At 43.0% G+C, this 27,947-nt stretch overlaps 1 protein-coding gene and 1 long non-coding RNA gene across 2 annotated transcripts in view; one reads left to right on the forward strand and one right to left on the reverse strand.

Moving 5' to 3' along the window:
* Window positions 1–27,947, forward strand: part of LOC310639380 — a 472,331-nt gene that overhangs the window by 46,584 nt on the left and 397,800 nt on the right. The window lies entirely within an intron of this gene.
* GID8 (GID complex subunit 8 homolog) lies at window positions 6,947–19,535 on the reverse strand. The gene is made up of 5 exons (XM_083360988.1): window positions 19,431–19,535; window positions 9,618–9,747; window positions 8,875–9,071; window positions 8,054–8,251; window positions 6,947–7,172 (listed from the first exon to the last, which is right to left on the reverse strand). Exons 2-5 carry the CDS (start codon window positions 9,733–9,735, stop codon window positions 6,999–7,001), a joined length of 687 nt encoding a protein of 228 aa, XP_083217114.1. The 5' UTR covers window positions 9,736–9,747; window positions 19,431–19,535; the 3' UTR covers window positions 6,947–6,998.

Raw genomic sequence — 27,947 nt, forward strand, 5'->3', positions numbered from 1 at the left:
AAAACCACGACCCTGGGTGGGGCTGAGAATCTCCAGAGAGGTTAGAGCCGGGGAAGATCGTCCTCCGAGTGGCGGAGAATCCACGCGAAATCACGCCTGGGGGAAATTTTTAAAAATCCCCCGCGCCCTACCCGACGCTCCTTTTCCTGCAGCGTCTGAATATCCCCCCACGCGCCTCAAGATGTTGGGGGTAATAAGCTGACTCTGTAAACCGCTTAGAGAGGGCTGTAAAGTACTGTGAAGTGATATGTAAGTCTAAGTGCTAGTGCTATTGTATTGTGGTCTATTCTATTGCCATGAGGCCTTTGAACTGTGGCGCTGGAGAAGACTCCTGAGAGTCCCTTGGACTGCAAGGCGATCAAACCGGTCAGTCCTAGAGGAGATCAACCCTGACTGGTCTTTAGAAGGACAGATCCTGAAGTTGAAACTCAAAATCCTTTGGCCACCTAATGAGAAGGAAGGACTCACTGGAGAAGAGCCTAATGCTGGGAAAGGTTGAGAGAAGAAGGGGACGACAGAGAATGAGGTGGCTGGATGGAGTCACTGAAGCAGTAGGCGTGAGCTTAAATGGACTCCAGAAGATGCTAGAGGACAGGAAGGCCTGGAGGAACTTTGTTCATGGGGTCGCAATGGGTCAGACACAACCTCGCAGCTAACAACAGCATTGCCATGGTGGCACAGTGCTTAGATTGCAGTATTGCAGGCTAACTATGCCCACAGCCAGCAGTTCAAGTCTCACCAGCTCAAGGTTGACGCAGCCTTCATCCTGGCAAAATGGGAGCCCCGATTGTTGGGGGCGACATGCTGACTCTGTAAACAGCTTAGAGAGGGGCTGTAAAGCACCGTGAAGCGGTATATAAGTCTAAGTGCTAGTGGCTATTACATTGCTGCAGACGTTGCTGGGTGAAAAGAACATGGTGTGTGTGTCTGTAAGGGCCTCGCTGGGTGAGATATAGAATAGAGCTGGAAGGGACCTTGGAGGTCTTCTAGTCCAACCCCCCCCCCCCGCTTAAGCAGGAGAACATACATCATCTCAGACAAGTGATTGTCTAGTCTTTTCTTAAAGATCTCCAGTGATGGGGCGCCCACAATTGGTGGAGGGAAGCTGTTCCACTGGTTGAGTGTCCTCAGTCAGGAAGTTTCTCCTTAAATCCAGGTTGCTTCTTTCCTTGATCAGTTTCCAACCATTGTTTCTCGTCCTTCCCTCTGGTGCTCTGGTGAACAACCTGACCCCTTCTGCCTTGTGGCAGCCCCTCAGATATTGAAACACTGCTATCACGTCTCCCCTATTTCTTCTTACTGCACTATGCCTAAGAGCAGCCATGAAGACTTTGGAAAAGATAAATGTCATGATCTTTCAGTAAATACAAAGATCAGAATCTCGAAGGCCTGGTATTCCCCATGACCGCCCCATGGAAATCCAAGCTGGACTTTATGGAAGCAGGATAGGAAGAATACAGTCCTCAACTTATGACCGCAATTGAGCCCACAATTTCCATTGCTAAGCAAGACAGTTACATGAGTTGCGCCTCACTTTACCACTTTTTTTTGCCCCATTTGTTAAGCAAGTCAGTGCAGTCGTTAAGTGAATCATATGGTCGTTGAAGTGATTCTGACTTCCCCTATTAACTTTGCTCGTGGGAAGCCAGCTGGGAAGGTCACCAATGGTGACCACATGACCCAGCTCCGTTGAACTGTCACAAATACGTTGCCAGTTGCTAAGCGGCCCAGTTGTGATCCTGGGGATGCTGAAAGGGTCGTTTGAAAACTGGTCATAAAGTCAGGGTTTTGGGTAGCGTTGTAACTTTGAATGGTCACTACCAACAAACGGTTGGTAACTCAAGGACTACCTGTATTGACGCCTTTCAACTTCGGGATTTGGAGAAGACTCCTGGGAATACCATTGGACAGCCAGGAAAGCAAAACAAATGGATTGTCAAACAAATCTTCATTCGAGGCACAAGTGACCAGGCACAAGTTGTCCTGTTTCGGACATGTTCTGTGAAGACCCAGAAGTCTGAGGTTGGGAAAGTGGGAGCGAGAGAAAAAAGCATAACTAGGTGGATGGGCTCAGATGGTGGTGGATGCACCATTGGAAGACCGGATTGGGGCTAGAGCAGAGGTAGGCAACCTTGGTTCTTTTATGACTCGTGGACTTCAACTCCCAGAATTCCTGAGCCAGGCATGCTGGCTCAGGAATTCTGGGAGTTGAAGTCCACGAGTCATAAAAGAACCAAGGTTGCCTAACCCTGGGCTAGAGGATTGTGGGGAAGAACTGACAATCATTTGACAGCACAATCCAAGTGAGGGAGTCAATAAAAGGTTTGACACAAATTATTACCCAGTTTTCAGATCGGGATAAACCTAGAATGCAAGCATGAAGGGTGAATAAACGTATTCCTTTGTCCCGATGCCATCTAAATGTCCTTTACAGGCTTTAGTACAGAAAACACAATACAGCCAAGTTATAGTGGCTGAAATGGAGCCAAGGCACTGATACGATGACAAAATAACCAACTAGTGACTTTCTAATTGTGGTCACGGTGTTTTGTTTTGTTTTTTTTAACCAAAAACCTGATTGCTTACATTCCATTGCAAAAACTGAAGAATTATTTTTCCCAAATGCTAACACTGAAGGTCACACAAAATCCCTGTCGTTACAAAATAGGGATAATTTAGATAAAAATTACCCTTTATTTTCCTATGAATAAAATCAAACTTTATTGAACTGCTTAAAATAATTGCATTAATCTAAGACAGGGGTCTTCAAACGTGGCTCTTTTATGACTTGTGGACTTGCAACTCCCAGAATTCCTCAGTCAGGCAGGCTGATTGAGGAATTCTGGGAGCTGAAGTCCACTAGTCATAAAAGGGCCAGGTTTGAAGACTCCTGATCTAGGAATATAGCAAGCTATTCTCCAAAGCGCCCAAAGGCAGGACAAGAAGCAATGGATGGAAACTAATCAAGGAGAGAAGCAACCTAGAACTAAGGAGAAACTTTCTGACAGTTAGAACAATTAATCAGTGGAACAACCTGCCTCCAGAAGCTGTGAATGCTTCAACACTGGAAGTTTTTAAGAAGAGACTGGACAGCCATTTGTCCGAAATGGTATAGGGTTTCCTGCCTGAGCAGGGGGTTGGACTAGATGACCTCCAAGGTCCCTTCCAACTTGATGATGATGATGATGATGCGGCTGAGCTCAGAGTTATAGTCAGTTCCTCAGGCCTAACAGGTTCAAATTGTTCCTAGATAACAGGGCAAGGCTCCTCCTTAGGCATATCCAGCAGACGTGCCACAAGGCTGGGATCCAACTGAAAACAAATTTGAATGGCTTTGTCCAACACAGAGAGCAAATTCCTTCACAGCCCCCCCCTTATCCCATCACCTGTAAGATGTGCTGAGTCTCCCTTTCATCCATTCCAACAATGTGCCTACTAAACATAGCTCCTTCTCCAAAACCTGCACAAATCGGCATTATTTTTAATGTTATATATAGGTAAGTCCTCGATTTACGACAGTTCACTTAGTGACCAAAGTTACAGCAGCACCGAAGAGGGACTTAGGATCGTTTTTCACACTTACGACCATCGCAGCATCCCCATGGTCACATGATGAAAATTGGCCACTGACTCATATTTATGATGGTTGCAGCGTCCAGGAGTCATGCGATTCCCTTTTGCGACCTTCTGACACGCAAAGTCAACAGGAAAGCCGGATTCAGTTAATAACTGGGCTACTAGTTTACCAGCTGTAGCAATTCACTTAACAACTGTGGCAAGAAAGGTCGTAAAATGAGGCAAAACTCGACAAGTGTTTCACGCAGCAACAGAAATTCAGGGCTCAATTGTGGTCGTAAGTTGAGGACTACCTATATTTTATGTATGTTGTGAAAGTTGAGCCTCTCTTCCAACCTCAGATCCTTTGTGTAGTATCTATAACAACCTGTTTTGAATTTGAGATGCTTTGCACACCCTCTCCAAAATACACACCACGCATTGTACATATAATCCAATCTTCGCTAGCTGGATTGCAAAATTTACTCAGACTGATAGGAGCGATTAGCACACTTATATTCTCTGAAACCTTATTTCTATAAAGAGGTTCATAAAAAATAAACTAGAAGAAAAACCAGATGGGAAACGTATTGATCAAAGTTGTATTTAATGCTAAGCAGTGAAGAGTGGTGATTTAACATTATGGAGATAAATTGCAACCATTTTTCACAGCCACTAAGGTAAGACAGTTCTCATGTGTATGACAAAAAAAATCATTCATGTAGTGAGGGCTGTGGGGTATATTTTTGTGAATAATATTTTCATAAGTTATATTTTACACCCTCCCCATCTGAGAATAATTCAAATTGATTATATTATAATTTGTATATGCAAACTATTTTATATACATGTGAATATAAAGATCCCTAAAAGTACCACGGGGACTACACCTTTGCGCGCTCTGTAAAATGCATAGCTTTCTTTCATACCATTTTTAAATACTTTTCTCTAAAGTTACCCCCAAGAAACCTTTACAGATTAAAGCTGCTTCAGTGTGAGATGTTTTAACAAAAACCAAATTAAGTAAACTGTCAGTTATATCGCATTATTTGGCTCTTAAAACACTCTAAATTCCAGTTATTATGCAACCATGGCTTCAACAGAATGCTTGAATATAAAGGAGACCTCTGAAATATGGCTGCAACAGAGGATATCAGCTTTTGGTCAGGACTACGCTGAAAGCTGATGCTTTAAACCAGGGGTCTCCAAACTTAGCAACTTTTAAGACTTGTAGACTTCGACTCCCAGAATTCCTCTGGCTGAGGAGTTCTGGGAGTTGAAGTCTACAAGTCTTAAAAGTTGCCAAGTTTGGAGACTCTGGCTTTATACTTTCTTACATCTCCAGAAGAGGAAAGATAAAATTGGTCCTATTTGAAGAAAGCCTAGCCCAGGGGTAGGCCACCTTGGCTCTTTTATGACTCGTAGACTTCAACTCCCAGAATTCCTGAGCCGGCAGGGCTCAGCTTGGAAACATCTCCCTTTCTCCTTAGCGTGGCTGGCTCAGGAATTCTGGGAGTTGAAGTCCACGAGTCATAAAAGAGCCAAGGTTTGCCTACCCCTGGCCTAGATGTTTTGACTCTCAGCGTAGCTGTGCTTAGTTGGTTCAACAAAGAACTTGATCAGGCCAAATTGAGCTGTTAGGAAACATTCCTCAAGAATCTAAAATGAGCCAGGACACTGAACTCCGTGACCATCAATCCCACGTTGAGTGATCTCCCAAAATGTTAAGTAATGTTCCGTCAGAGCTTTTCTCTCCGATAGGCTGTACAAGCTTCAGTGCAAAATACAAGTGCCATCTTATCTTCAAACTACTGTTAACACTAGTCTAGCTGTGGGCCTCATCCAGAATGCAGCTGCATACAAATACATATCCCTCATCGGGAACCTCCGCTGTGTCACTCTCATTTTTGGAGCAATATAGAGAAGCTTCTGTTAGTCTATTACACCAAGCAACGACTGTAGCGACGCCCCTGCTGAAAGCCAAATGTTTGCTTTCTATAGCTTGCTCATTTACTCACCAAGAGCACTAGGAGTAATAGTAATAGGCTGCAACTAAATGACTTACTCTCGTTGTTGTTTTTCTTTCCCCTTTTGGCAGAAAGGTGTAGAATGAGCACAGAGAGGCAGATTGCTCCTAGCTGGCAATAACATTAATAAGAGCTTGGCAACTGGAAATATCTAGGCTTCAGCAACCTTGGAGATAACGGAGTTAGTTGCAGGGATGGTAATCTTGAAACTAGCCAGGTTAGCACTTATTACTACCAGCCAAGTCGGGGGCCAATGTTTTTAAATCAGCCTTGCATTGCCGTTAACCATCTATAAAGGAGACTGCAATGCAGCGACTGAGTTAAGAAATAACTCATGGAATTACAGGGGCTTTAACTAGGGTAGGGCAGAAATAAATCCTAACCATGATTAACAACACCCCATCATAAAGATGGGAGCTCCAAGGAGGAGAGTTGTTAAAATCAGAGTACCAATTACCCAAGATAAGAAACTGTTAAAAATAACTCCATCATTTAAAAATTATGGCCCCCAAACATTTACGCTGTTAAGCTATTTCTTCTTACTGGGAATGGCTAACGTTATTTCCATTTTCATATCGTTTGTAAATATATTACAGGCTTTAAGGCTGTAATTGTCACCCCAAGCAGTGTAATGACTGCAACTGACATTAAGAAATAGAAGCATACACACACACACACAAAAAAAAACTCTGGGGAAAGAACGCCTACCTGTAATGTGATTACTTTTTTTTCCGGAGGCTATTTTGGTCATTCTTGAAAACTACAAAAGAAAATGCTTTTATTTTTAGCAATGCTTCTGAGAGAACTAGGCCCGTCATGAACGTAACATTCAGCCCCATATAAATAAGTCACCAAGGTGTGAAAAGCAAGGGCAGTTATCTTCAATTACAGCTTACAAGCTTTCTATACTATAGTCTATGCAGTAAACAACACTGGCAGGTTTACAAAATGATCACTTTAACCAATTGCTAGCTTATAAATAGAGAATGCATATTTGGCTATAAATTAACACAGAAATAAGTCCATGTTCAAGTGAAAAACAGGTGAAGTTTAACTGGAGAGTTGCCAAGAGCTTTAACATCAATTCGCTGGCTACCAAAACATGTTTCAGTGGCCAGACACTGCAAACCTTCAGCACAGTATTTAAAAAAGAACCTTGGTATTTGGCTAAAAAAGGACGACAGTGCATAGCCTAAGTCAGATGGACAAAGTGATGTAATGCTTTTCCAATGCCATTTTGCTGCATTTTAAAAGGGACCCCTTCCCTTTACGTATGCTTGCCAAGAAACAAAAAAAAAACACACACACAACCAAATTGCAAAAGTCCTGAACTGTAGTAAAAATATTTCAGTCACAGACTGATTAAAAATGTATAATCACTGTGCAGGTGTGAGATTTAGTGTCCATCTGCACATTTTACTTGGGTTCCTCAATTGTCCCCTTGCTGAGATCTGTCATTTTGGGATATTTTACTTTCTTCTGGTCCAGCTCATTTTGAGCCCAAAGTAGTAGCTTCAATAATTTAGCCAGTTTGGGGGTTGACTCACGATTTTCATAATCTAACACAGCTTGGTTTACTTCACTCCACACCTAGAGAAAGAGACAAGTAGCTTAGATTAGTAACATAATATTTCTGTGAAGCAAGACACCTAATTGAGTTTTGCCCCATTTTATGACATTTCTTGCCACAGTTGTTAAGTGAATCACTGCAGCTGTTTAGTAACACGGTTGTTAAGTGAATCTGGCTTCCTCAATGACTTTGTTTGCCAAGTCCCCAAAACAACTCTGTCAGGGACTTGAGAGTGTATGATTGGCCTAAAGTCACCTAGCCGGCATTTGTACCTAAGGCAGAAATAGCACTCAGCTTCCTGGTTTCTAGCCTGGTGCCTTAACCACTGGACCACATTTGTAGTAGTTTATTTTACAATTGTACGCTGTTCCATTCGGGGCAGATACCATGAAACCTATCATGGTAAGAATCTCTATTACTGATATAGCCATTTACTAGAAAAATAAGCAGTAACTTCTTCTTTATATTCATCATTCTCAGGCCTATTTGCTTCACCAATCGAGCTGAATTCTCAAAACTGATTAATTAAAATTATAGTTGGTTAACTAAGCAATTTAGCCGATTAAGATTTTCTTTTGAGTGCTTGCTCAATCTACTGTGAAAAAGATATAAAGCTACCTATTCCCCACAAGCCACTAAGGCAGTGGTTCCCAACCTTTTCTATGCCCTGCACCCCTAGAACGCCTCTCGTATATTCTCGCACCCCTTACAGACGTTTGAAATAACGGCAACAAATTATGCATATACACTGTAATTTTGGAAACCCAAGTTTTTGCACCCCGTGGAATATACCGTCTCACAACCCTGGTTGGGAACCCCTGCACTAAGAGATAAATGCAAATGCGCCAGCCGTTAAAGAGTTCTGCCATCTTTTAATTTTAGTCCCATAACTAGTAGTTACTTTCTGCCTCTGCATCATGTTGAGCAAATCTCCAAAAGGGGATTCCTCTGGATTATCAAAGGCCAGGAGAGCCAGTGTGCGCTCCATCTCCGTCAGACACTCCCGGCTCTCTTCTCCTTGTTCCGCTAACTGAGTCTGCGCAAACTCCAGAGCAGCTTCCGTTTCCCGCTGCCGAATCAGTTCAATTAAATGTTGCTGCTGCACAGATCAAAGAAGAAAAAAAAAAGAGAAATAGGAAGTTACACGCACTTTCTCTCCTACACCATAAACATCCTCTGAATATCCGGCTTGGATCAAACAACTTTAAATTAAAAGAAAAAAAAATAAATCTAACGGTCAGAAAGAAGCAAAGCTACGCAACTTAGCTTTTCGAGCTTTTATTATGTCTATAAATGAAGTATGTGGACACTTCGTGTCCTAGAGACCTCTCTGATGTGATTCCATCATTCAAAGATTGCCTTTTCAGGCCTAAGATATTTGGAGTTTTAATGCTTGTCTAAAGAACTGCACATTTAAATGCTTTTAAGGGCAACAAGAACATGGAGAGCAAATCCTCCCCAATTCCAATTTGATTCAGGTTAATGTCAAGGCCAATATGTACATAATACTGTTACAGGACTGGAGCATCTAGCCAGTTCCACTGTTCACATTTAAATATCTGACACAATTATATTCTCACAAGGCCAAAGGGCATTCAAAATGTCTACCCAACATATTAGGAAAAATTATGAATTCAATTATTGTAGTTCCTAAATAACCAATGCATTTATTATTTAGATACACAAGCTACAATCCCTGCATCTTTAAATCTGTTAGCTTACCTGCAAATGGAAGTAAAGGTACCGGTTTGTGTCTAATAACTCTGGATGAAGGCTATTGATCAGTGCAATGGCTTCCTGGATCTGGCCTTTGAGAATCATCTCCCGAATTTTTATTCTTTCATCCAGCGTCTCTAGATCAACACTAGGTTCAATTCCAGATTCCATTCGAAACTTCTCAGCAGCCTCTTTAAAACCTTCTGAAATGAAATGGAAGAAGAAACGTATTACGAAACGAACAAGCAAACAAAAAAAGTCATCTTACAAGGCTTTCGGCATTGAATGACTTTTGGAGTTTTTGCTTTTACAATTAAAAAAAAAGGACCTGAAGTTTCTGATTGTAAAAGAGGACAAAAAAAAAGATTAAAAGGTGTAATTCTCTTACTAAAGCTCCTTCTCACGACTAACTTCCTCGATGGCTAGCTCTTGAAGTTAATAAAGACTTTCTGGAAAAATTAGTAGCTATGTAGGACTCCATCCTTTTTTCGTCCTTTTCTCTTTTTTCTACTTATCCTTTTGCTTGTAAGCTTCTAGAAAGAGACTCTATTGTTATAACTTATTTTTCCCCCACAGCTTATATAATATGGCAATTACAGATTGTGGAGTGGGTAGCAGCGGTGTTTTTGGTCGTCACAAGACTCTTCTAATATAGTGCCACCAACGAATATAAAAACATGTGCTGGAAATGCTGTTCTTAAATACCATTCTTAAATTAAGAGGCAATCGTAAATCTTAGTGATTGTTACCTGTAACAAGATAGTTCATAATTAAGCGATTCATGTCAGCTCTTTGGATGTGTAAATTATTGAGTTTTTCCATCCACTCATCTTTTGTAATTTCATCGGGTTTTTCCGCATAACTCATTTTTGTCCTTCACTAGAAAGAGAGGGAAAGAGGTCTTTTATCCACTTGAGACACAATCTTGGTGACGTGAAACAAAAACATTTTTAAAATACAGCGAACCCCAACTTTAGCAGATCTCCGTACAAGAAACTTTCCATGATTTATTTTTTTTTGAAGATGTACTTTGCAATATTTGCAGAGCTACGGGTACTTCATTACTCAAGTGATGTACGTTACTGTGCTGACATACTTTCTGAATGATGGGCACACAACTCCAATGATCAATTAGAATGAGACTCCACTGTAGCTAATCATTTAGCATCAGTAAAAAAAATGTGGTAAAAAGTTAGATTTGCAGTCATAAGATTAAAGGCAGCTCTCTGACTCTGATGAAAGACTTGCATTTTCTAGTGGATCCCTCTGCTGTCAAATGGAAACTCAATAAGCATGCTAGATGACATGAATCTATAATTTTGACTTCGATAACTTCGAATTCCACTCTCAAGGTCTAAGATGGCGGCGCCTGGAATGGCTGCGGCTGCATTGGCTCTTGAAGGCGAATAGTTTTGGGAGGGATAGTAAGGGCTATAGGCCACATGATCAGGAAGATTTTAATGTGTTTGAGCAACATGGTGGAACTAAGGTAACATACGACATACGACCGACAACCTCGCTGGCCTGGCGAGTTTCTAGTTGTTTTGAAACTGTTGGTGAGACCGTTAAAAGTCGTTGGCGCTGTTCGAATTTGTTCTACTAGCAGCAAGATCTGACTGCTGGCCCAGTGATGGATTCTACTGCAAATCAGGGCTGTTTCCAGAGGAGGCAGAGGAGGAGAGGACCTGGAGCTTATGGGGCGAAGGAACTGGATGAGGCTGTCGGCAGGCCCAGAGGAAGAGAGAGAGGCTTTTGGAGGAGTTGGTGGTGGTGGCGGCAGCAGCGTGCTCCAGGGGCGAAAAGAAGCAAGGCCTCTTTAAGGAAAAGGTGGAAGAGTCAGGATCAGAAAAAGGAAAGAAGGCGAGGTTGTCAGAATACAAGCTAACTTGAGGGCTAATCCACAGGGAGCCCCATTTCCATCTGTCCTGTTTGCCATCGTTCACTCCCTAGAGACTAAAATGGACAATGTGAAATTTGAGCGGGCCCCGAACAAGGAGTATATATCGGAGGTGGTGACCCTTTGAGAGCTGTATGCCACGAAATTTCATTTTGATGTATGCCGATTGGTGTACATTCAAAGTGACAATAAAGTTATCATCATAAAGTTATCATCATCATCATCAAGATGATTATGTTCTAGCTGCCTATTTTGATTCAAGCTATCATTTTATCCAATCTTACCATTCTTCCATTCCTTGAATAAGCTGAACAGATGATATGGAACAATAGGCATCCTTCATTCACTCCTATTCTCTACCTCTTTGTTTCAGATCTTACAATAGCTTCTTGCTCATAATAGAGGGTCCTCAGAAGAATATCCGAGTGCTCTGGTATACCCATTAACCTAGATTCTGGTACACTTAACACAAAAGCCTTGCTGTAGTCAATAATGCAAAAGAAAATCCCTCTTGCTGTCTTTGTATTCCATCTTAGGCTACCTATCTGACCTTGTAGCCTGCTGCCTTCTTATAAAAGTTGCTTCTCCTTATGGCTCTACTCTGTAAGATTTCAAGTAATATTTCGACTTGTGTGAGGAATTGGCCTGGTTTGACAATCTATCCATTGCTTTATATATCTTTTCTTTGGTATAGGTATATTTTCCAACCATACAATCTTGTTCCATATTTGTTGACACAGATCTGTTAGCACTTTATCTGCCTTTCACAATAGGCATTTCATAAGCACCTGGTATTTAACAGCTGGTCCACTGCATGTTGCACTTTGTTTTCTATTGCGGTCGCCTGTTGTGTACAGTCTCTCTAAATGTTTTTGTTTTTCTATGAGCCACAAGGAGCTGGCTCTTCCCCCCAGGCACTGGGTTACGGTGTGAATGAAGCCTAGCAAACAGAATGTAACTGTGTGGTGGAAGGATGGCTATTGAGGGCGTCAGAGAGTGCTATTGTTGTGTATTGCTTTTTAAATCTTATTTTGTTTTACTGATCTTGTTTATGGGCCACCCTGGATTACTGTATATAAGATGCATGGGCACACAATTTTTTCAGTAAGTAAATCTTATATCTAGACTGTATCTTCCCATCTTCGTTTAATATCCTTTGCTTACTCAACTATTCATGCTTTAGCTGTAAACTTCCCTGCAATTTCTTTGTTCTTAAAACTATCCCTCACTTTTGCACTATTATATTCCCCTACTTGCTGGCAATCTTGACTGAAGTATAGAGCCTCGTTCAGACACGGTTGCTTGACAATGAAAATGCTGCATTTATATAATTCATCCTTACTGTGGGACCAAGCTTCCTTCTTTTCTTGTCTGTTATAATTTCTTCTGAAAGCCACTTGGATCTTTTACTGTTACAAATTTGGGGATTATTTTTCTACTTCAATTTTCACAACATCTCGTATCTCTTCCCATTGTTAAAGTTTTATTTCATACAGGTGAAACTCGAAAAATTAGAATATCGTGCAAAAGTTCATTTATTTCAGTAATGCAACTTAAAAGGGGAAACTAATATATGAAATAGACTCATTACATGCAAAGCAAGATAGTTCAAGCCGTGATTTGTCATAATTGTGATGATTATGGTGTACAGCTCATGAAAACCCCAAATCCACAATCTCAGAAAATTAGAATATTACATGCAATCAATAAAACAAGGAGTGCACATAGAACAATATCGGACCTCTGAAAAGTATAAGCATGCATATGTACTCAGTACTTGGTTTGGGCCCCTTTTGCAGCAATTACTGCCTCAATGCGGCGTGGCATGGAAGCTATCAGCCTGTGGCACTGCTGAGGTGTTATGGAAGACCAGGATGCTTCAATAGTGGCCTTCAGCTCTTCTGCATTGTTCGGTCTCATGTCTCTCATCTTTCTCTTGGCAATGCCCCATAGATTCTCTATGGGGTTCAGGTCAGGCGAGTTTGCTGGCCAATCAAGCACAGTAATCCCACGGTGATTGAACCAGATTTTGGTGCTTTTGGCAGTGTGGGCAGGTGCCAGGTCCTGCTGGAAAATGAAGTCAGCATCCCCATAAAGCTTGTCTGCAGAAGGAAGCATGAAGTGCTCCAAAATCTCCGGGTAGACGGCTGTGTTGACCCTGGACTTAATGAAGCACAGTGGACCAACACCAGCAGATGACATGGCTCCCCAAATCAACACAGACTGTGGAAACTTCACACTGGACTTCAAGCATCTTGCAGTGTGTGCCTCTCCATTCTTCCTCCAGACTCTGGGTCCTTGGTTTCCAAATGAGATGCAAGAGTTGCTCTCATCAGAAAAGAGGACTTTAGACCACTGAGTAACAGACCAGGTTGTTTTTCTTTAGCCCAGGTAAGACGCTTCTGATGTTGTTTGTTGTTCAGGAGCGGCTTGACAAGAGGAATACGACATTTGAAGCCCATGTCCAGGATCCGTCTGTGTGTGGTGGCTCTTGATGCACTGACTCCAGCCTCAGTCCACTCCTTGTGAAAGTCCCCAACACTTTTGAATGGCCTTTTCCTGACAATCCTCTCCAGGCTGCGGTCATCCCTGCTGCTTGTGCACCTTTTTCTTCCACACTTTTCCCTTCCACATAACTTTCTATTAATGTGCTTTGATACAGCACTTTGGGAACATCCAACTTCTTTTGCAATTACCTTTTGAGGCTTTCCCTCCTTATGGAGGGTGTCAATGATGGTTTTCTGCACAACTGTCAGGTCAGCAGTCTTCCCCATGATTGTAATTCCTACTGAACCAGACTGAGAGACCATTTAAAGGCTCAGGAACCCTTTGCAGGTGTTATGGCTTAATTAGCTGATTAGACTGGGACACTTTGAGCCTAGAATATTGCACCTTTTCACAATATTCTAATTTACTGAGATTGTGGATTTGGGGTTTTCATGAGCTGTAAGCAATCATCACAATTATGACAAATCACGGCTTGAACTACCTTGCTTTGCATGTAATGAGTCTATCTCATATATTAGTTTCCCCTTTTAAGTTGCATTACTGAAATAAATGAACTTTTGCACAATATTCTAATTTTTCAAGTTTCACCTGTATAAGGTAAGCATACAGAATGTGTATGAAGTAATATTCTCACTATATCTTCCAGAACTAATTTTGATACCATACCTACTCTTTAATTTACTAAATTGCTATCAATTATGCAGATAAAATGCCAATAACTTATAGTCTGTTTCTAGAAATGTCTTATTCTATTGCACTTCTTCACCGTTTTGTTACCTAAATGATCAAGCCAATTACGGTCATGGGCAGTCAGTTCTATTCATGAAGCAAGTGTCATCAATAAATCTCTTCATAAAACATATTAACCTATCCCCTGCATTATTGCATTTATTTAATGTAAATCTTTCAGTACTTTCAGGATTTTTCCCCAGTACCTGCATTCCATTCAGCCAATAAAAATATTGTACTGTATTGTTAAGTCTGTACAACGTTTAGCCCGATTTGCCAAAGAATTCCTCACTTTTCCACCTCATATGAAGTTGAAAATCATAATATTCACCTTAAAACCACAAATTCTACTACAGATGATCTGCTGTTAAGTTATAGCCAACCATATATTTAAGCAATGGTTTTTTGAATAATATTGGTATCTATTCCTTTGCATAATCTCACATACTCATCTGATTTAAAGTGGCCCATTCCATAAACCTAAGGTCATATATTCCGAAAATTTAGTGTGCAATTCTGATACAATAATTTCAAGTTCCCTCATTCCATACTTCAATCTTATACATCAGGAGTGTCAAACTGCCAGCCCGTGGGCCGGACGCATCACGAGGAAACCGTGCCCACCCCATTGCCAGCAATGGGGAAAAAGCTCCGATACATTGCGCGATGTCATGTGATGTCGCGAGTTTTGACATGTCTGTTATACAAACTTCTAAAACAAGAAATTCCTCTTTCGATATTGGTACTATCAATGGCTAGGCTTCCTTATGGCTTAGGTCTCCTCCAGAGTCACTATCATTCTTGACCAAACACTAAGATGTCTTCTGATCTGGGGTTTATCTGGGATTACTATCTTTCTTGATCAGATACTAAGATGTCTTCTGATCTGGGGTTTATCAAATGATATGTAACGCTATCTTCAGATTTCAGACATGTCCAGAAAATCTTTTTGGCAATAAATCCCCAAAGAAGTACATACCAATGGATATCAGGGTTGAAGGGTAGAGTTCTTGGTTTCTGACACCCTACACAGAGTGTTACTGCAGTAGTTTAAACCACTAGAATGGGCTGTGGGCTGTAAAACGATGAAACTAGTGCATAAGACTGATCTCTGCAAAAAATCTTCCCAGCCATAGCTGCCACTCACTCTTCCATCAGGACCCATGAGTCCCAAGAGGATTCCCAAACTAGTTCTGTCTGAAGAAATAGGACTTGATTGAGAACTAAAGATGAGGTGTCCAATTCCTGAATCAGTTACTTTATTTTGCCAGGACTGATCCCATTTCTCCCCAAACAGACACTAGGTCAGCACCTTAGCAGCATCACTTGGATTCCGATGATAACCAAGTCCAAAACATCAGATAACCTGCATTATGCATGCTCATATAGACTGTGCATACTCATGGGCATGTTAAAGGCAATGGGGAAAATGCTGAGTCCTGAAGAATTCCAGAAAGCAGGGCCCATGGGTTTGACCGACTTTTCCCTATCAACACAGACTGCAGAGGAGGAAGAACTACTGCAAAACAGTACTTCCCATACTCATATACTAAACTGGTCCAAAGAATAATGATCAGTGGTGAAGGAAGTCACCAAGAGATGACCAGCCAAGAGAACTGCACCCTCCTTATTCTACCAGAAATCACATCCACAAATGTAATCAATGCTGCCTCAGTAGAATATCTTGGCCTGATAGGTGACTCAAAATGGTCCAGATAATCTCTTTTTTCTATGTCCCTCTTAAGTGGCAGCCCAACCATCTCCTACATACTCTTCCCCCGCCCCCAAAGGGAAGCTGGGGACTGGAGCGAAATTGTGCAATATTCTTGTATCCAGTGAAGATATTTTTTTTGAGGATGTGTGTACCACCACCTCTTTCACTGTGCCTCTGTTCAAGGATGAATTTGCTACTACTCAAGTTCAACTACAGGTGGTCTCACCAGCCAGAAGGGTTATGGATTTTATATACAGGGGGCAATGCTAACAGTACTAAGAACCCGTCCATTTCCTTAAGATTCACAGGATCTAACAATTGGTCTAATCAGGGAGTCATATTTGCTTTCCAAAACAATACATGCCATAACTTGCCAGTAATATTGTTCATTCCCCAAACTATATGGACAATCAGAAGTGACAAAATGGGGACCTCATAACTTTTCAGGATAAATTTAAGACAGCTATTTTCTAACATAGGAATGTCGAAGACAGATTAAAAAATGCTGACCATTCATTAAAATATGTAATTCTATCTGCAATTATTTAAACATGAAAAAAGACTTTAAAAATTCACAAATTATACAAATCCCCCCCCCGCAAAGGTAGAATCATTGGGATGTTTACTTCATAATTCTTGCACCATACAGCATAATAATAGTCATCTATTTTGTTGGAATCTTATTTTTGAGCTGCAGTTGAAAAATTAGGAAATGCTGACTATCTTAAAGACATGTACTGAGGTGAAATAGCAAAGTACAATTTTAACTTTCTGGTTCACAGCTCACCTTTTAACAATCTACAAGCACACAGTAATCAAGCAAATTGCCATGATGTAAATATGCCCCAGGTTATCTGCATACTCAGAACTTCTTGTTCTCCTCTCTTTAAAAGATATATATCCTACTATAACTAAAAACCACTTTTCAAACTGCTCCAGCTTGAAAAAAAATGACTTGAAGAATGGCAAAGGAAGCCTAAGTGGAAAAGGATATTTTATTTTAGAAAGTGAGTGTCAAAAACTTACTAGAATTGTTAGCTCTAGAACTTTAGCTTACCGTATGTTTTTCTCAAATAGCATAAATAGCTAGATTTTGCCAAAATAAGCATTTCTGTAGTTTTCCTAGCAGCAATAAGGGAGTGACTTGTCATTGCTTTTTTTCACAATTGTTTTTTTTTTACTTTCACAGTCTACAACTCTTGCATTTCTTGATGGTCTCCCATCCCTCACTCAGGCCCAACTCTGCTTTTCTTCTTTGCTGAGGCAAGATCAGTCAGGTGCTGCCACCTCCTGAGTCATGGTAATCATGATTAGTACTTAAATAGCTCTTTAAAAAAAGCATTCATGAGTTAGTGGAAAGGGCCCTAATCAATAACCTGTAAGCATAATGAAAGTTGAGTGATTGACATCCAATTGGAACCAAAGAAATGGGAAACCTCAGAAATATATTGTGCGCCCCCCCCAGAGACATCTTGTAAGGGAGATGTGTGGGATAAAAAAAAAATACCCACCAGCACCATCTTTACATCTACCATTATTTACAGCACAAATTGGTTTGCAATTTTAATTATTAGATTGAGAACTTGGTGTCTCGCATAAAACCTCCATAAGCCATTTAGAGTCCATTTACTTCCAGGCAGTTCCAAAACCTCACAAACAACTTATTATATTCTATGAAGGACCAGGCAACACCCAGCCAACGTCTTTCGGAAAGGGAAGGCGTCAGAAGAAACTCTTAGTCCAATTACAGGCAGACCACACGACCGCAACTGAGCCCCAAACTTATGTTGCTAAGCGAGAAATGGGTTGAGTGAGTTTTGCCCCATTTTACGACCTTTCTCGCCTCATTCGTTAAGCGAATCACTTCCGTTGTCAGATTGGTAAACACGGTTGTTAAGGGAATCCGGCTTCCCCATTGGCTTTGCTTGTCAGAAGGTCGCAAAAGGGGATCGCATGACCTCCGGGGGGGGGACACCGCGACCGTCATAAACACGAGTCAGCTCTCAAGTATCCAAAGGCAAATCAGGTGACCAGGGGGGGGGAATGTGAGCTGCATTGGCTTCCGGTTGCCCTCCGGGTGAGATTCAAGGTGCTGGTGATGACCTATAAAGCCCTGAATGGCTTGGGTCCGGGATATTTGAGGGAACACCTGCTGCCAGCATCAAGTTTCCTTCGTCCAGTGCGCTCCCACAGGGAGGGTCTGCTCAGGGTGCCGCCGGTAAAAGATTGCCGGCGGATAACACCCAGGGGGAGGGCCTTCTCGGTGGGTGCGCCTACCCTCTGGAACCAGCTGCCCGTGGAGCTCAGGACTGCCCCTGACCTGCGTTCATTCCACCGGGACCTGAAGACTTGGCTCTTTGAGCTCTCTGACCCAGGCTGAGAATTTTTAACTGGGGTTTTATTTTCAGGGATAATTTAATCTTTTTAATTGTCTTTTAACTTTTGTATTTTTATTTATTTATTTATTTATTTAATTTATTATATTTTTATACCGTCCTTCTCCCGAAGGACTCAGGGAGGTGTACAGGGCAATAAATATAAAAATGAAATACAAAAGTTAAAAACAATTAAATATTATGCCCGAATATAAAACAGTAATTAAAAGACATATTAAAACCCCAACCCTAACCCATCAAACCAGGTCAGATTGCTCGAATAAATAAGTTTTTAGATCGCGCTGGAAGGAGCGAAGGTCGGGGGCCGTCCGGAGCTCAACCGCCAAGCGGTTCCACAGGTCTGGCGCGCCCACAGAGAACGCCCTCCCCCTGGGGGGCACCAATCGACATTCTTTGATCGGCGGCACCCTGAGGAGGCCCTCTCTGTGGGAGCGCACTGGACGGAGGGAAGTTGACGCCGGCCGCCGGTGTTGCCGTACGTAATCCGGACCCATGCCATGTAGGGCTTTGTAAGTCATTACCAACACCTTGAATCTCACCCGGAGGGCAACCGACAGCCAATGCAGCTCGCGGAGCAAAGGTGTAACATGGGAGTATCGGGAGACTTGTATTTTGTATTGGTGTGATTTTAAAATGCACTGTAAACCGCCCTGAGTCCTTCAGGAAAGGGCGGTATATAAATCTAATAAATTAAAATTAAATTAAATTAAATTAAATTAAAGCACGGGGGGGGGGAAAAACGGGTCACAAGTCACTTTTCGCAGCGCCGTTTTAACTTCGGACGGTCACTAAGCGAACTGCTGTAAGTCGAGGACTACCCGCCTAAGGCCGGAAACTAGCATCCCCTGAGCCGTCTCCCCGCGTTGCGTATCCCGAGTTGCAGAAACAACCATCCCTTTTTCCTAAGCTCGGTGGAGCGAACTAAGGGAAAGGCAGGCAGGCAGGCAGGCAAGGCGCTCCCTTCAACTCGGGCGGTCTTAAAATTTAGCCAAGCTCGAACTCGGCCTTTTAAGGCGCGAAGGGAGCCGCTTCCTCGGGGCGAGCGCCAGGGCGGGAAGGGGAGAGGCCGGCGGGAAAGGCGCCTCGGGAAGCAGCGTGTCTGGGCGGTGGGAAAAAGTAGGCCGGAGAGCGGGCCGGGTCGGCCAGCGCCTCAGCTCGCGGCTTCCTGTCTCTCCGCGCTCGCGGCAGGCCCAGGAGGGGGCGGGCCAGGCGAGCCTCCCACAGGCGCCGAGCGGGCCCAAGATGGCTCCTTCCCGTCACCCGCCAGAACGAGCCTTCCCCTCTCCCCCCCTCCGCGGCCGCCATTCCTGCCACTCACCCAGGAGCGAGCGAGCGAGCGAGCCAGCCGCTTCCTCCGCCTCCGCCGCCGCCACCGGGACCTCGACGCCAGGCCCCTTCTCCCGCTCCGCCCCCCCTCCTTTTTTTTTTTTTTCCTCGCCCGCGCGCTCTCACCCCGTCAGGCCGCGCCTCTCGCGAGAACGCCGCCGCCAATCGCGCCGCGCCGTCCTCGGAGGAGGGGAGGGGAAATAAATAATTAATAATAATAATAATAATAATAAAAAAAAATCGCTGGGGGCATAGAGACGGGAATGAAGGAGAGGACCGGAAGTGCGTGGTTGGAAGCGCCGGAGAGCGAAAGGAGGAGTGGGGATTGCTCGGAAGAAAGGCGAGGACGAAGCGAGAGATTTGAAATCTTAGGAGGAGGAGGGGGGGAGGGGGGCGTCTGATCCAGCCTCGGCCCGGAGCAAGAGCTCTCAATGCGTACTTTATTCCCTCTGACCTCTGAGCGAGCCTTCGCGTGGTCGGTTCCTGGTTCCTGAAGTCGACACAGTCTGAATCAGATTGCTTAATTTTTTTTTATTATTTTAATTCCATTTATATCCCGCCCTTCTCCGAATACTCAGGGCGGCTTACAAGCTTAGCAGTAGCCTTCATTCTATGTATATGCCTGCTTATTAGGGCTTTCACACACACCCCAAGCGGCATTATTACAAAGTCAGCTTAATTGCCCCCAACAATCTGGTGGTTGACACACTGAATCGCAGTTTGTTTAATGGTGGTTGACACACTCCGAATCACAGTTTGTTTAATGGTGGTTTTACATACAATCAGTTTGTTTATTATTTATTTATTTATTTATTTAATTTGTACACCGCCCTTCTCCCGAAGGACTCAGGGCGGTGAACAGGGCAATACATAATAAAAACAGGATACAAAAATTAAAAAGTAATTAAACAGCAATGCCCGTAAATAAATTAGTACACATTAAAAGGTTAAAACCGATTTCTAAAACCCAAACCCATCACCCATCAGGCCAGGCCAGCTTGTTCAAAAAGGAAGGTTTTGGGATCGCGCCGGAAGGAGCGGAGATCAGGCACCATCCGGAGCTCGACCGGAAGACGGTTCCATAAATCCGGCGCGCCCACAGAGAAGGCCCTCCCCCTGGGGGCCACCAGTCGGTATTCTTTGACCGGTGGCACCCTGAGGAGGCCCTCTCTGTGGGAGCGTACTGGGTGGAGGGAAGTTGACGCCGGCCGCAGGTGCTCCCCAAGGTATTCCGGACCCATGCCATGTAGGGCTTTGTTGAGTGGTAGTTGACACTGAATCATAGTTTATTTAATGGTTGACACACTGAATCACTAGCGGTGGTTGGACACTCCAAATTACATTGTTTAATCGTGGTTGACATGGTTTAATTGTGGTTGACAGTTTAATGGTAGTTGTCACTGAATCATAGTTTATGTAATGGTTGACACTGAATCACTAGCGGTGATTTGACACTCCAAATTACATTGTTTAATCGTGGTTGACACGGTTTAATGGTGGTTGACACAGTTTAATGGTAGTTGTCGCTGAAGCATAGTTTATGTAATGGTTGACACACTGAATCACTAGCGGTGATTGGACAGTCCAAATTACATTGTTTAATTGTGGTTGACACTCAGTTTAATGGTGGTTGACACAGTTTAATGGTAGTTGTCACTGAATCATCGTTTTATTTAATGGTTGACACTGAATCACTAGCGGTGATTTGACACTCCAAATTACATTGTTTAATCGTGGTTGACACTCAGTTTAATGGTGGTTGACACAGTTTAATGGTAGTTGTCACTGAATCATAGTTTATGTAATGGTTGACACACTGAATCACTAGTGGTGATTGGACACTCCAAATTACATTGTTTAATCGTGGTTGACACTCAGTTTAATGGTGGTTGACACAGTTTAATGGTAGTTGACACTGAGTCATAGTTTATGTAATGGTTGACACACAATCACTAGCGGTGATTTGACACTCCAAATTACATTGTTTAATCGTGGTTGACACTCAGTTTAATGGTGGTTGACACAGTTTAATGGTAGTTGACACTGAATCATCGTTTTATTTAATGGTTGGCACACTGAATCACTTTAATGGTGGTTGATACACTCCACCGTTTGTTTACTGGTGATTGACACATGAAATCAGTTTAATGGTGGTTGACACTGAACCACAGTTTAATGGTGTTTGGCACACACTGAATCAGTTTGTTTAATGGTGGTTTCCTGCATGAATTACAATGGACTGGTTATTAAAAAGATTTATACAGTTTTGAATTTGTACACTGAAAAAATTGAAACGTGAAAGCCAACTGGGTGACTGGGCCAATCACCAGGAGACAGTGAATTCTAGTCCCACCTTAAGTCGGAAAGATGGTAGGTAAACCTGGGCCAGGCCCACTCTCTGCCCAACCCACCTCAAAGGGTGGTTGTTGGGAAAATAGATGTGTTGGATATGTTCGCTGCCTTGAGTTACTTAAGAAGTAATAAAGATAGGATAAAAATCTAGTAAGAAAAATAAATACAAATCCACAGCTTAACACACACACACACACCGTTGTTGTTTGCTAAGCGGCAAACAGGCAAACTATTTACTTCTGGACTTAATCCAGCCTACTGTACTAAAGCAGTTTTTCCTCATCTGATTACAGTACTGTTTTTGATTAAAGGTAAAGGTAAAGGTTCCCCCGCACATGCGTGCTAGTCGTTTCCGACTCTAGGGGCCCGTGCTCATCTCCGTTTCATAGCCGAAGAGCCAGCGCTTGTCCGAGGACGTCTCCGTGGTCATGTGGCCGGCATGACTAGACGCCAAAGGCGCACGGAACGCTGTTACCTTCCCACCATAGTGGTCCCTATTTTTCTACTTGCATTTTTACGTGCTTTCGAACTGCTAGGTGGGCAGAAGCTGGGACAAGTAACAGGCGCTCACTCTGTTACGCGGCACTCGGGATTTGACCCGCCAAACTGCCGACCTTCTGATCGACAAGCTCAGCGTCCTAACCCACTGAGCCACCGCGTCCCTTGTTTTTGATTACCTCTCCATTATTCCCAACACCATAGTACAGATGCGTTTGTACTTGTGGCAATTGTTTTTTCCTCGGGGTATAAAATATTTTAGAGATTCTGGTATATTTTATTGTTTCTTTACACACCGTGTACTAAGCCTTTACTAATTGTCCAAACCATGCTTTTTAGGCTTCATATAATACACAAAACTTACAACTATGCTGGTTGAGTTAATCAAAATTCAGAAAGCTCCAAGCAAACCAACTCTCTTTGGTGTAGGGCAGGGGAAGGCAACCTCGGCTCTTTTATGACTCATGGACTTCAACTCCCAGAATTCCTGAGCCAGCATGGCTCAGCTTGGAAACCTCTCCATTTCCCCTCAGCATGGCTGCCTCAGGAATTCTGGGAGTTGAAGTCCATGAGTCATAAAAGAGCCTAGGTTGCCTACCCCTGGTGTAGGGAAATGACTGAATCCAACCCAGGATGGTGAGATTTTAGTTGTGGCCACTTGAAATAGTGTTATATTGTGAATAGATAACCCTCGCTTTAAAGGAAACTTCTTTCTTAACATCTACCTTCTGAGGGAGCACATTGTGCTTCTCTTAAGTAAATTGGCTGCCACCTCCAATCTTTACATGAATTTACCCAGTGGTCTTCAAACTTGGCAACTTTAAGACTTACGGACTTCAACTTCCAGAATTCCTCAGCCAGCCCTTAAAGTTGCCAAGTTTGAAGACCCCGGATCTAACCTCATCCATTTTGAATCTCTTATCATTTAAATTCCAGTAATACATGCAACTTCCAGTAGTTTTTTTTTATAAGAATCATTTCCCCTTGGGCAGGGGTAGGCAACCTTGGCTCTTTTATGACTCGTGGACTTCAACTCCCAGAATTCCTGAGCCAGCCATGCTGAGGAGAAAGAGAGAGAGAGGTTTCCAAGCTGAGCCATGCTGGCTCAGGAATTCTGGGAGTGGAAGTCCATGAGTCATAAAAGAGCCAAGGTTGGCTACTCCTGCCCTTGGGGTTTGTTGCATATCAGAAACTCCGACCAGAACAGAAAAATATTTCTCAAATAAACACCACCACCCAGAGGGACACTTGAAAATAATAAAGCTCTCAGAAGCATGATAGCCTATATTCTAATGTCTTGGGTGCCAGAAGTTGTAATAGAATTTCAACACACGCAGCATCTTTCAGAGAGATAAAGGAAGTTGAATGAATGAAAAGTCATATTCCATATGTATTAGGTTTGGCTGGGCATTTAGAACGCCCAGCATATTTCATCAGTCATCCCAGTCAGCTGAAAAACTAATGTTTTGCAAATAATTCTGGTAGCTGCAAAGTGTAGAGGTGTTTAATTGGGGGAGGATGATCTACATTTTTAGTAATCCTTTTACGTATTGCTTTTTGGGTTAGGACAGGGGTGAGGAACCTTGGCTCTTTTATGACTGGTGGACTTCAACTCCCAGAATTCCTGAGCCAGCAAGGCCCAGCTTGGAAACCTCTCCCTTTCCCCTCAGCATGGCTGGCTCAGGAATTCTGGGGGTTGAAGTCCACCAGTCATAAAAGAGCCAAGGTTCCCCACCCCTGGGTTAGGACAAGGATGCTCAACCTTTGGAATCTATCAGCCTTACGTCCGCCCTAGATATATTTAGAATTTAATTCCAAATTGTAATTTTAATATATTATTGAATACATAAGGAACTACATTACATCACTAGGGAGTGATCAGTTAGGTATTAAATGCCATTGTGTTGAGTGTGACTTTTCCTAACTATGTATCCTTCATCTCAACCTATCCCTGGTACCAATGCATAGCTTTCCAAAGGGCACTCTAATGATCTCCTTCATATCATCCGTCCCTAATTATGTAGTCTTTTTTTCCCTAAGCCATCATCACACAACCAAAGTGAATAAATTTCCACTTGTTGATTAATGCCTCCAGAAATTTTATTTAATCTAGGAGTAATTGACAACTTCTTCCCGTGTATTCCAATTAGTCACCGTCTTCAAATCCACAATACAAAGGCTTCTTTCTCTAGCTCTTGCTCGTTGTCCAGCTTGACTTTAATTTTATCTAATGAATGAACCTTTATTGTCAAAGTACAACCATGTATACATTGAGATTGGCTGAGCCTCCCTTCGTGCCCCCACCCCCCAACTTACAGTGACACAAACCCTCCATCTTATTACACCCTGTGAGCTAATTGCACAATGCACCAGCCTCGCAAGTCAATTATGCATAAAGTTTATATTAGCCCATGGATAAAAGCTGTTCTTCAGCCTGTTGGTATGGCTGACTGTACTCCTATATCTCCTACCCGATGGTAGGAGAGTAAAGAGATACCGTCCAGGGTGTGAGTCATCCCTGAGAATTTTTCTCACTCTTCCAAGGCAGCAAGCCCTGGCGAGGTCATCCAGTGGTGTCAGGGGACAGCCCACAATGTCTTGTGCTGTGCTCACCACCCTCTGTAATGCTTTCCTATCTGCAGCTGTCAGACCAGCATACCAAACCACAATACAGTACGAGAGGACGCTCTCTATAGTAGACCAGTAAAAGACGGTCATAAGCCGTTGTTCTACCTATATGGATAGTTTTTGTACCTCCGCCCTGTATGCTGTCTCATCCCCACCTGTAATAACACCCACCACGGTAGTATCATCTGCGAACTTAATTATCGCAGCAGATGGGTCAGATGATACACAGTCATATGTGTACAAAGAGTACAGGTAGGGGCTAAGCATGCAGCCTTGTGGCGAGCCGGTGCAAAGCTTCAGAGGGGTGGACAAAGCGGACCCAACCCTCACTGTTTGTAACCGGTCCCTGAGAAAGTCTTGAATCCAATCGCAGATAGAGGCCATCTGGGCCTGCGGCTTTGCTGGGATTCACAGCCTTCAATACAGTTCTCACTTGGTCTTCAGATAGGGTGAGTTGCTGAAAATCAGAAGGCCAGCCAGCAGAGGCTATGGGATCTGGTCTTTTTACCTCGTAGCGAGCAAAGAAGATATTCAGCTCCTCAGCCAACGAGGCATCGGTGTTAACCATGCTCCTCGTACTGCCCTTGTAGTTGGTTAAATGCTGCAGTCCCTGCCACACTTGCCTCGGATTGTTGTCTACTAAGTGGTTCTCCACCTTGTGTTTATATTGCTGTTTCGCCATCCTAATGCCTCTTTTAAGATTTGCCCTGGCCTCTCTGTATCACGTGTAAATGAAATTTATTTATTTTTTTATTCTGGCATTATCCACTAATTCTGAAATTTAATGGTTGCTTATCCCGCAAGGGCCAAGGGTAGCTTGGGCACTAGGGTACTCTCACCTCGGAATGGAAGATGGGGCTAGAAAATGCTAAGTAAAATAGAAATTGCCTGGTTTTAGCCTATCTTGAGCAAATGTTTATGGAGATTCTCATGTTGAAGGAAAAGTCTTCACCAGGGTCCAGTCCGAGCCGGGAATAAGCAGCATGGTGACTGCTTTAGAAAGAAGGTTGCAGTTTATTGAAGAGGAGAGCCAGACAGGAAGATGGCTCTGGAAAAAAAGAGAGAGAGCACATGTAGGGAGTGGGGTTTTATACCCTCTGGGGCTCTTGAGTTGTTTCCTCTTCCTGTTTGAAGCTGTGTATTTCTTCTGTCCTGTATTTTGACCTGAGTCTGAGTGTATCCCTTTGGTATCTATGGGTTAATCCTAATGTCCTGTCTTAGAGTTTGGGTAGGGTATGTAGATTTTAGGTGTCTTTGTCTTCTTAATCTTCTAGTTTCAACCTTCCTGAATGGATTATTTACATCTGCAGTTCTACAGAGATGGTTTCTGCTTGGGGGAGGGAGACTTGGGGCTATTAAGAAAAAAACAAACAAAAAACTGGGCATGCTTTTCTGCCTCTTTAAGATTCTTTGAGGAAATATAATATTCTCCCCTTTTAATATTTCTTTCTCTGGGGGGGGGGCTGACTTTCCACACTCAGTCAACTGGTCTTTTTATGACTTGTGGACTTCAACTCCCAGAATTCCTCAGCCTGTGTGCCTGGCTTAGGAACTCTGGGAGTTGAAGTCTACAAGTGATAAAAGGGCCAAGTTCGAAGACCCCTGATCTAGATCATGGTTGTCGCAAAGGTGCTTTTTCCAAAAGGCAAATGGACTTTCTGTGTTTTTTTTCTCTTGAAGACATTTCACTCCTCATCCAAGAAGCATCTTCAGTTCTCAGCTGAAAGTGCTTCTTGGATGAGAAGCAAAATGTCTCCCAAGACAAAAAAACACAGAAAATCCAGTTGCCTTTGGTAAAAAAGCATCTTTCAGGCTATCTTGAATAGGTTTGCTTAAATCTCCCGTACTTGGGTTGCAAAACTCTAAACCACTAGATGCTGGCTCAGGAATTCTGGGAGTTGAAGTCCATGTGTCCTAAAAGAGCCAAGGTTATCTACCCCTGACCTAGAGTGACCTAGAGTACTGTAATTTGTTGCCTTCTAGTGGTTGTTGGAAACTCTGCAGGCCATATGTGGTATGGGTGTGTGTTTTGTGTGAATATGTCATGCGTACACTTTGAGTCAATATTGATTTCTGGGGACTGCCTGGACAACTCCTTGCAGTTTTCTTGGCAACATTTAAAAAGCGGTTTGTGATTGCTTTTATCCAAGGGCTGAGAGAGTTGATTGACCCAAGGTTACCCAGCTGGTTTTGTGCTTAAGGTGGGACTAGAACTCAATCTTCTGGTTTCTAGCCTATAGCAAACTGGCTTGCTCGACAGGCCAAGTTCAGTACATGTAAACATTCCTGATCTGATTTATAGGATCTGAAGAAAAGCTAGAGAATATTTATATATTTATATTTATTAAACCTATATACCGCCCTTCTCCCGTAGGACCCAGGGCGGTTCACAAGGCAATTAAAACAACATTACAATACAAAAATTAATAGCAATTAAAATAGATTAAATTTTCCTTAATTAAAATCTAAAACCCCTATAACTCTGATTAAAAACCCAATTACAATAAGTTAAAAAAATTAAAAATCCTCAGTCCTGGCCGGAAAGCTCAAAGAGCCAGGTCTTCAGGTCCCGGCGGAACGAACGAAAATCAGGGGCAGTCCTAAGCTTCACGGGCAGCTGGTTGCAGAGGGCAGGCGCACCCACAGAGAAGGCCCTCCCCCTGGGTGAAGTTGAAGTCCACGCATCTTCAAGTTCCTACGGTTGGGAAACACTGCTCTATTGCACCAGCAGCTTCCACATTCTCTGCCCTTACCAGGCACTTTTATATTCTTCCCAAGACATCAGAAACAGAACTCGACTGCCACTGACTTGCTTCGTAGCGCGTCGTTTATCTTTTAGAGCAGGGATTTGATTTGGGGATTCAAGCGCATCTACGTTACGCGCGGCTCTTCCCGCGCCTCCCAGGAGCGCTTCCTTCCCCAACCACAAGGGGCGCCTCGTCACTCGGCGGAGCTCGCGCTCCTTTCTTTTTATTCCCTCCTCGGCCGCGCCTCCCTTTCTTCCCCCCCCCCACCCATTAAGGAAAGGAGC

This window comes from Vipera ursinii (genome assembly GCF_947247035.1).
Source record: "Vipera ursinii genome assembly, chromosome: 3".
Lineage (NCBI taxonomy): Eukaryota > Metazoa > Chordata > Lepidosauria > Squamata > Viperidae > Vipera > Vipera ursinii.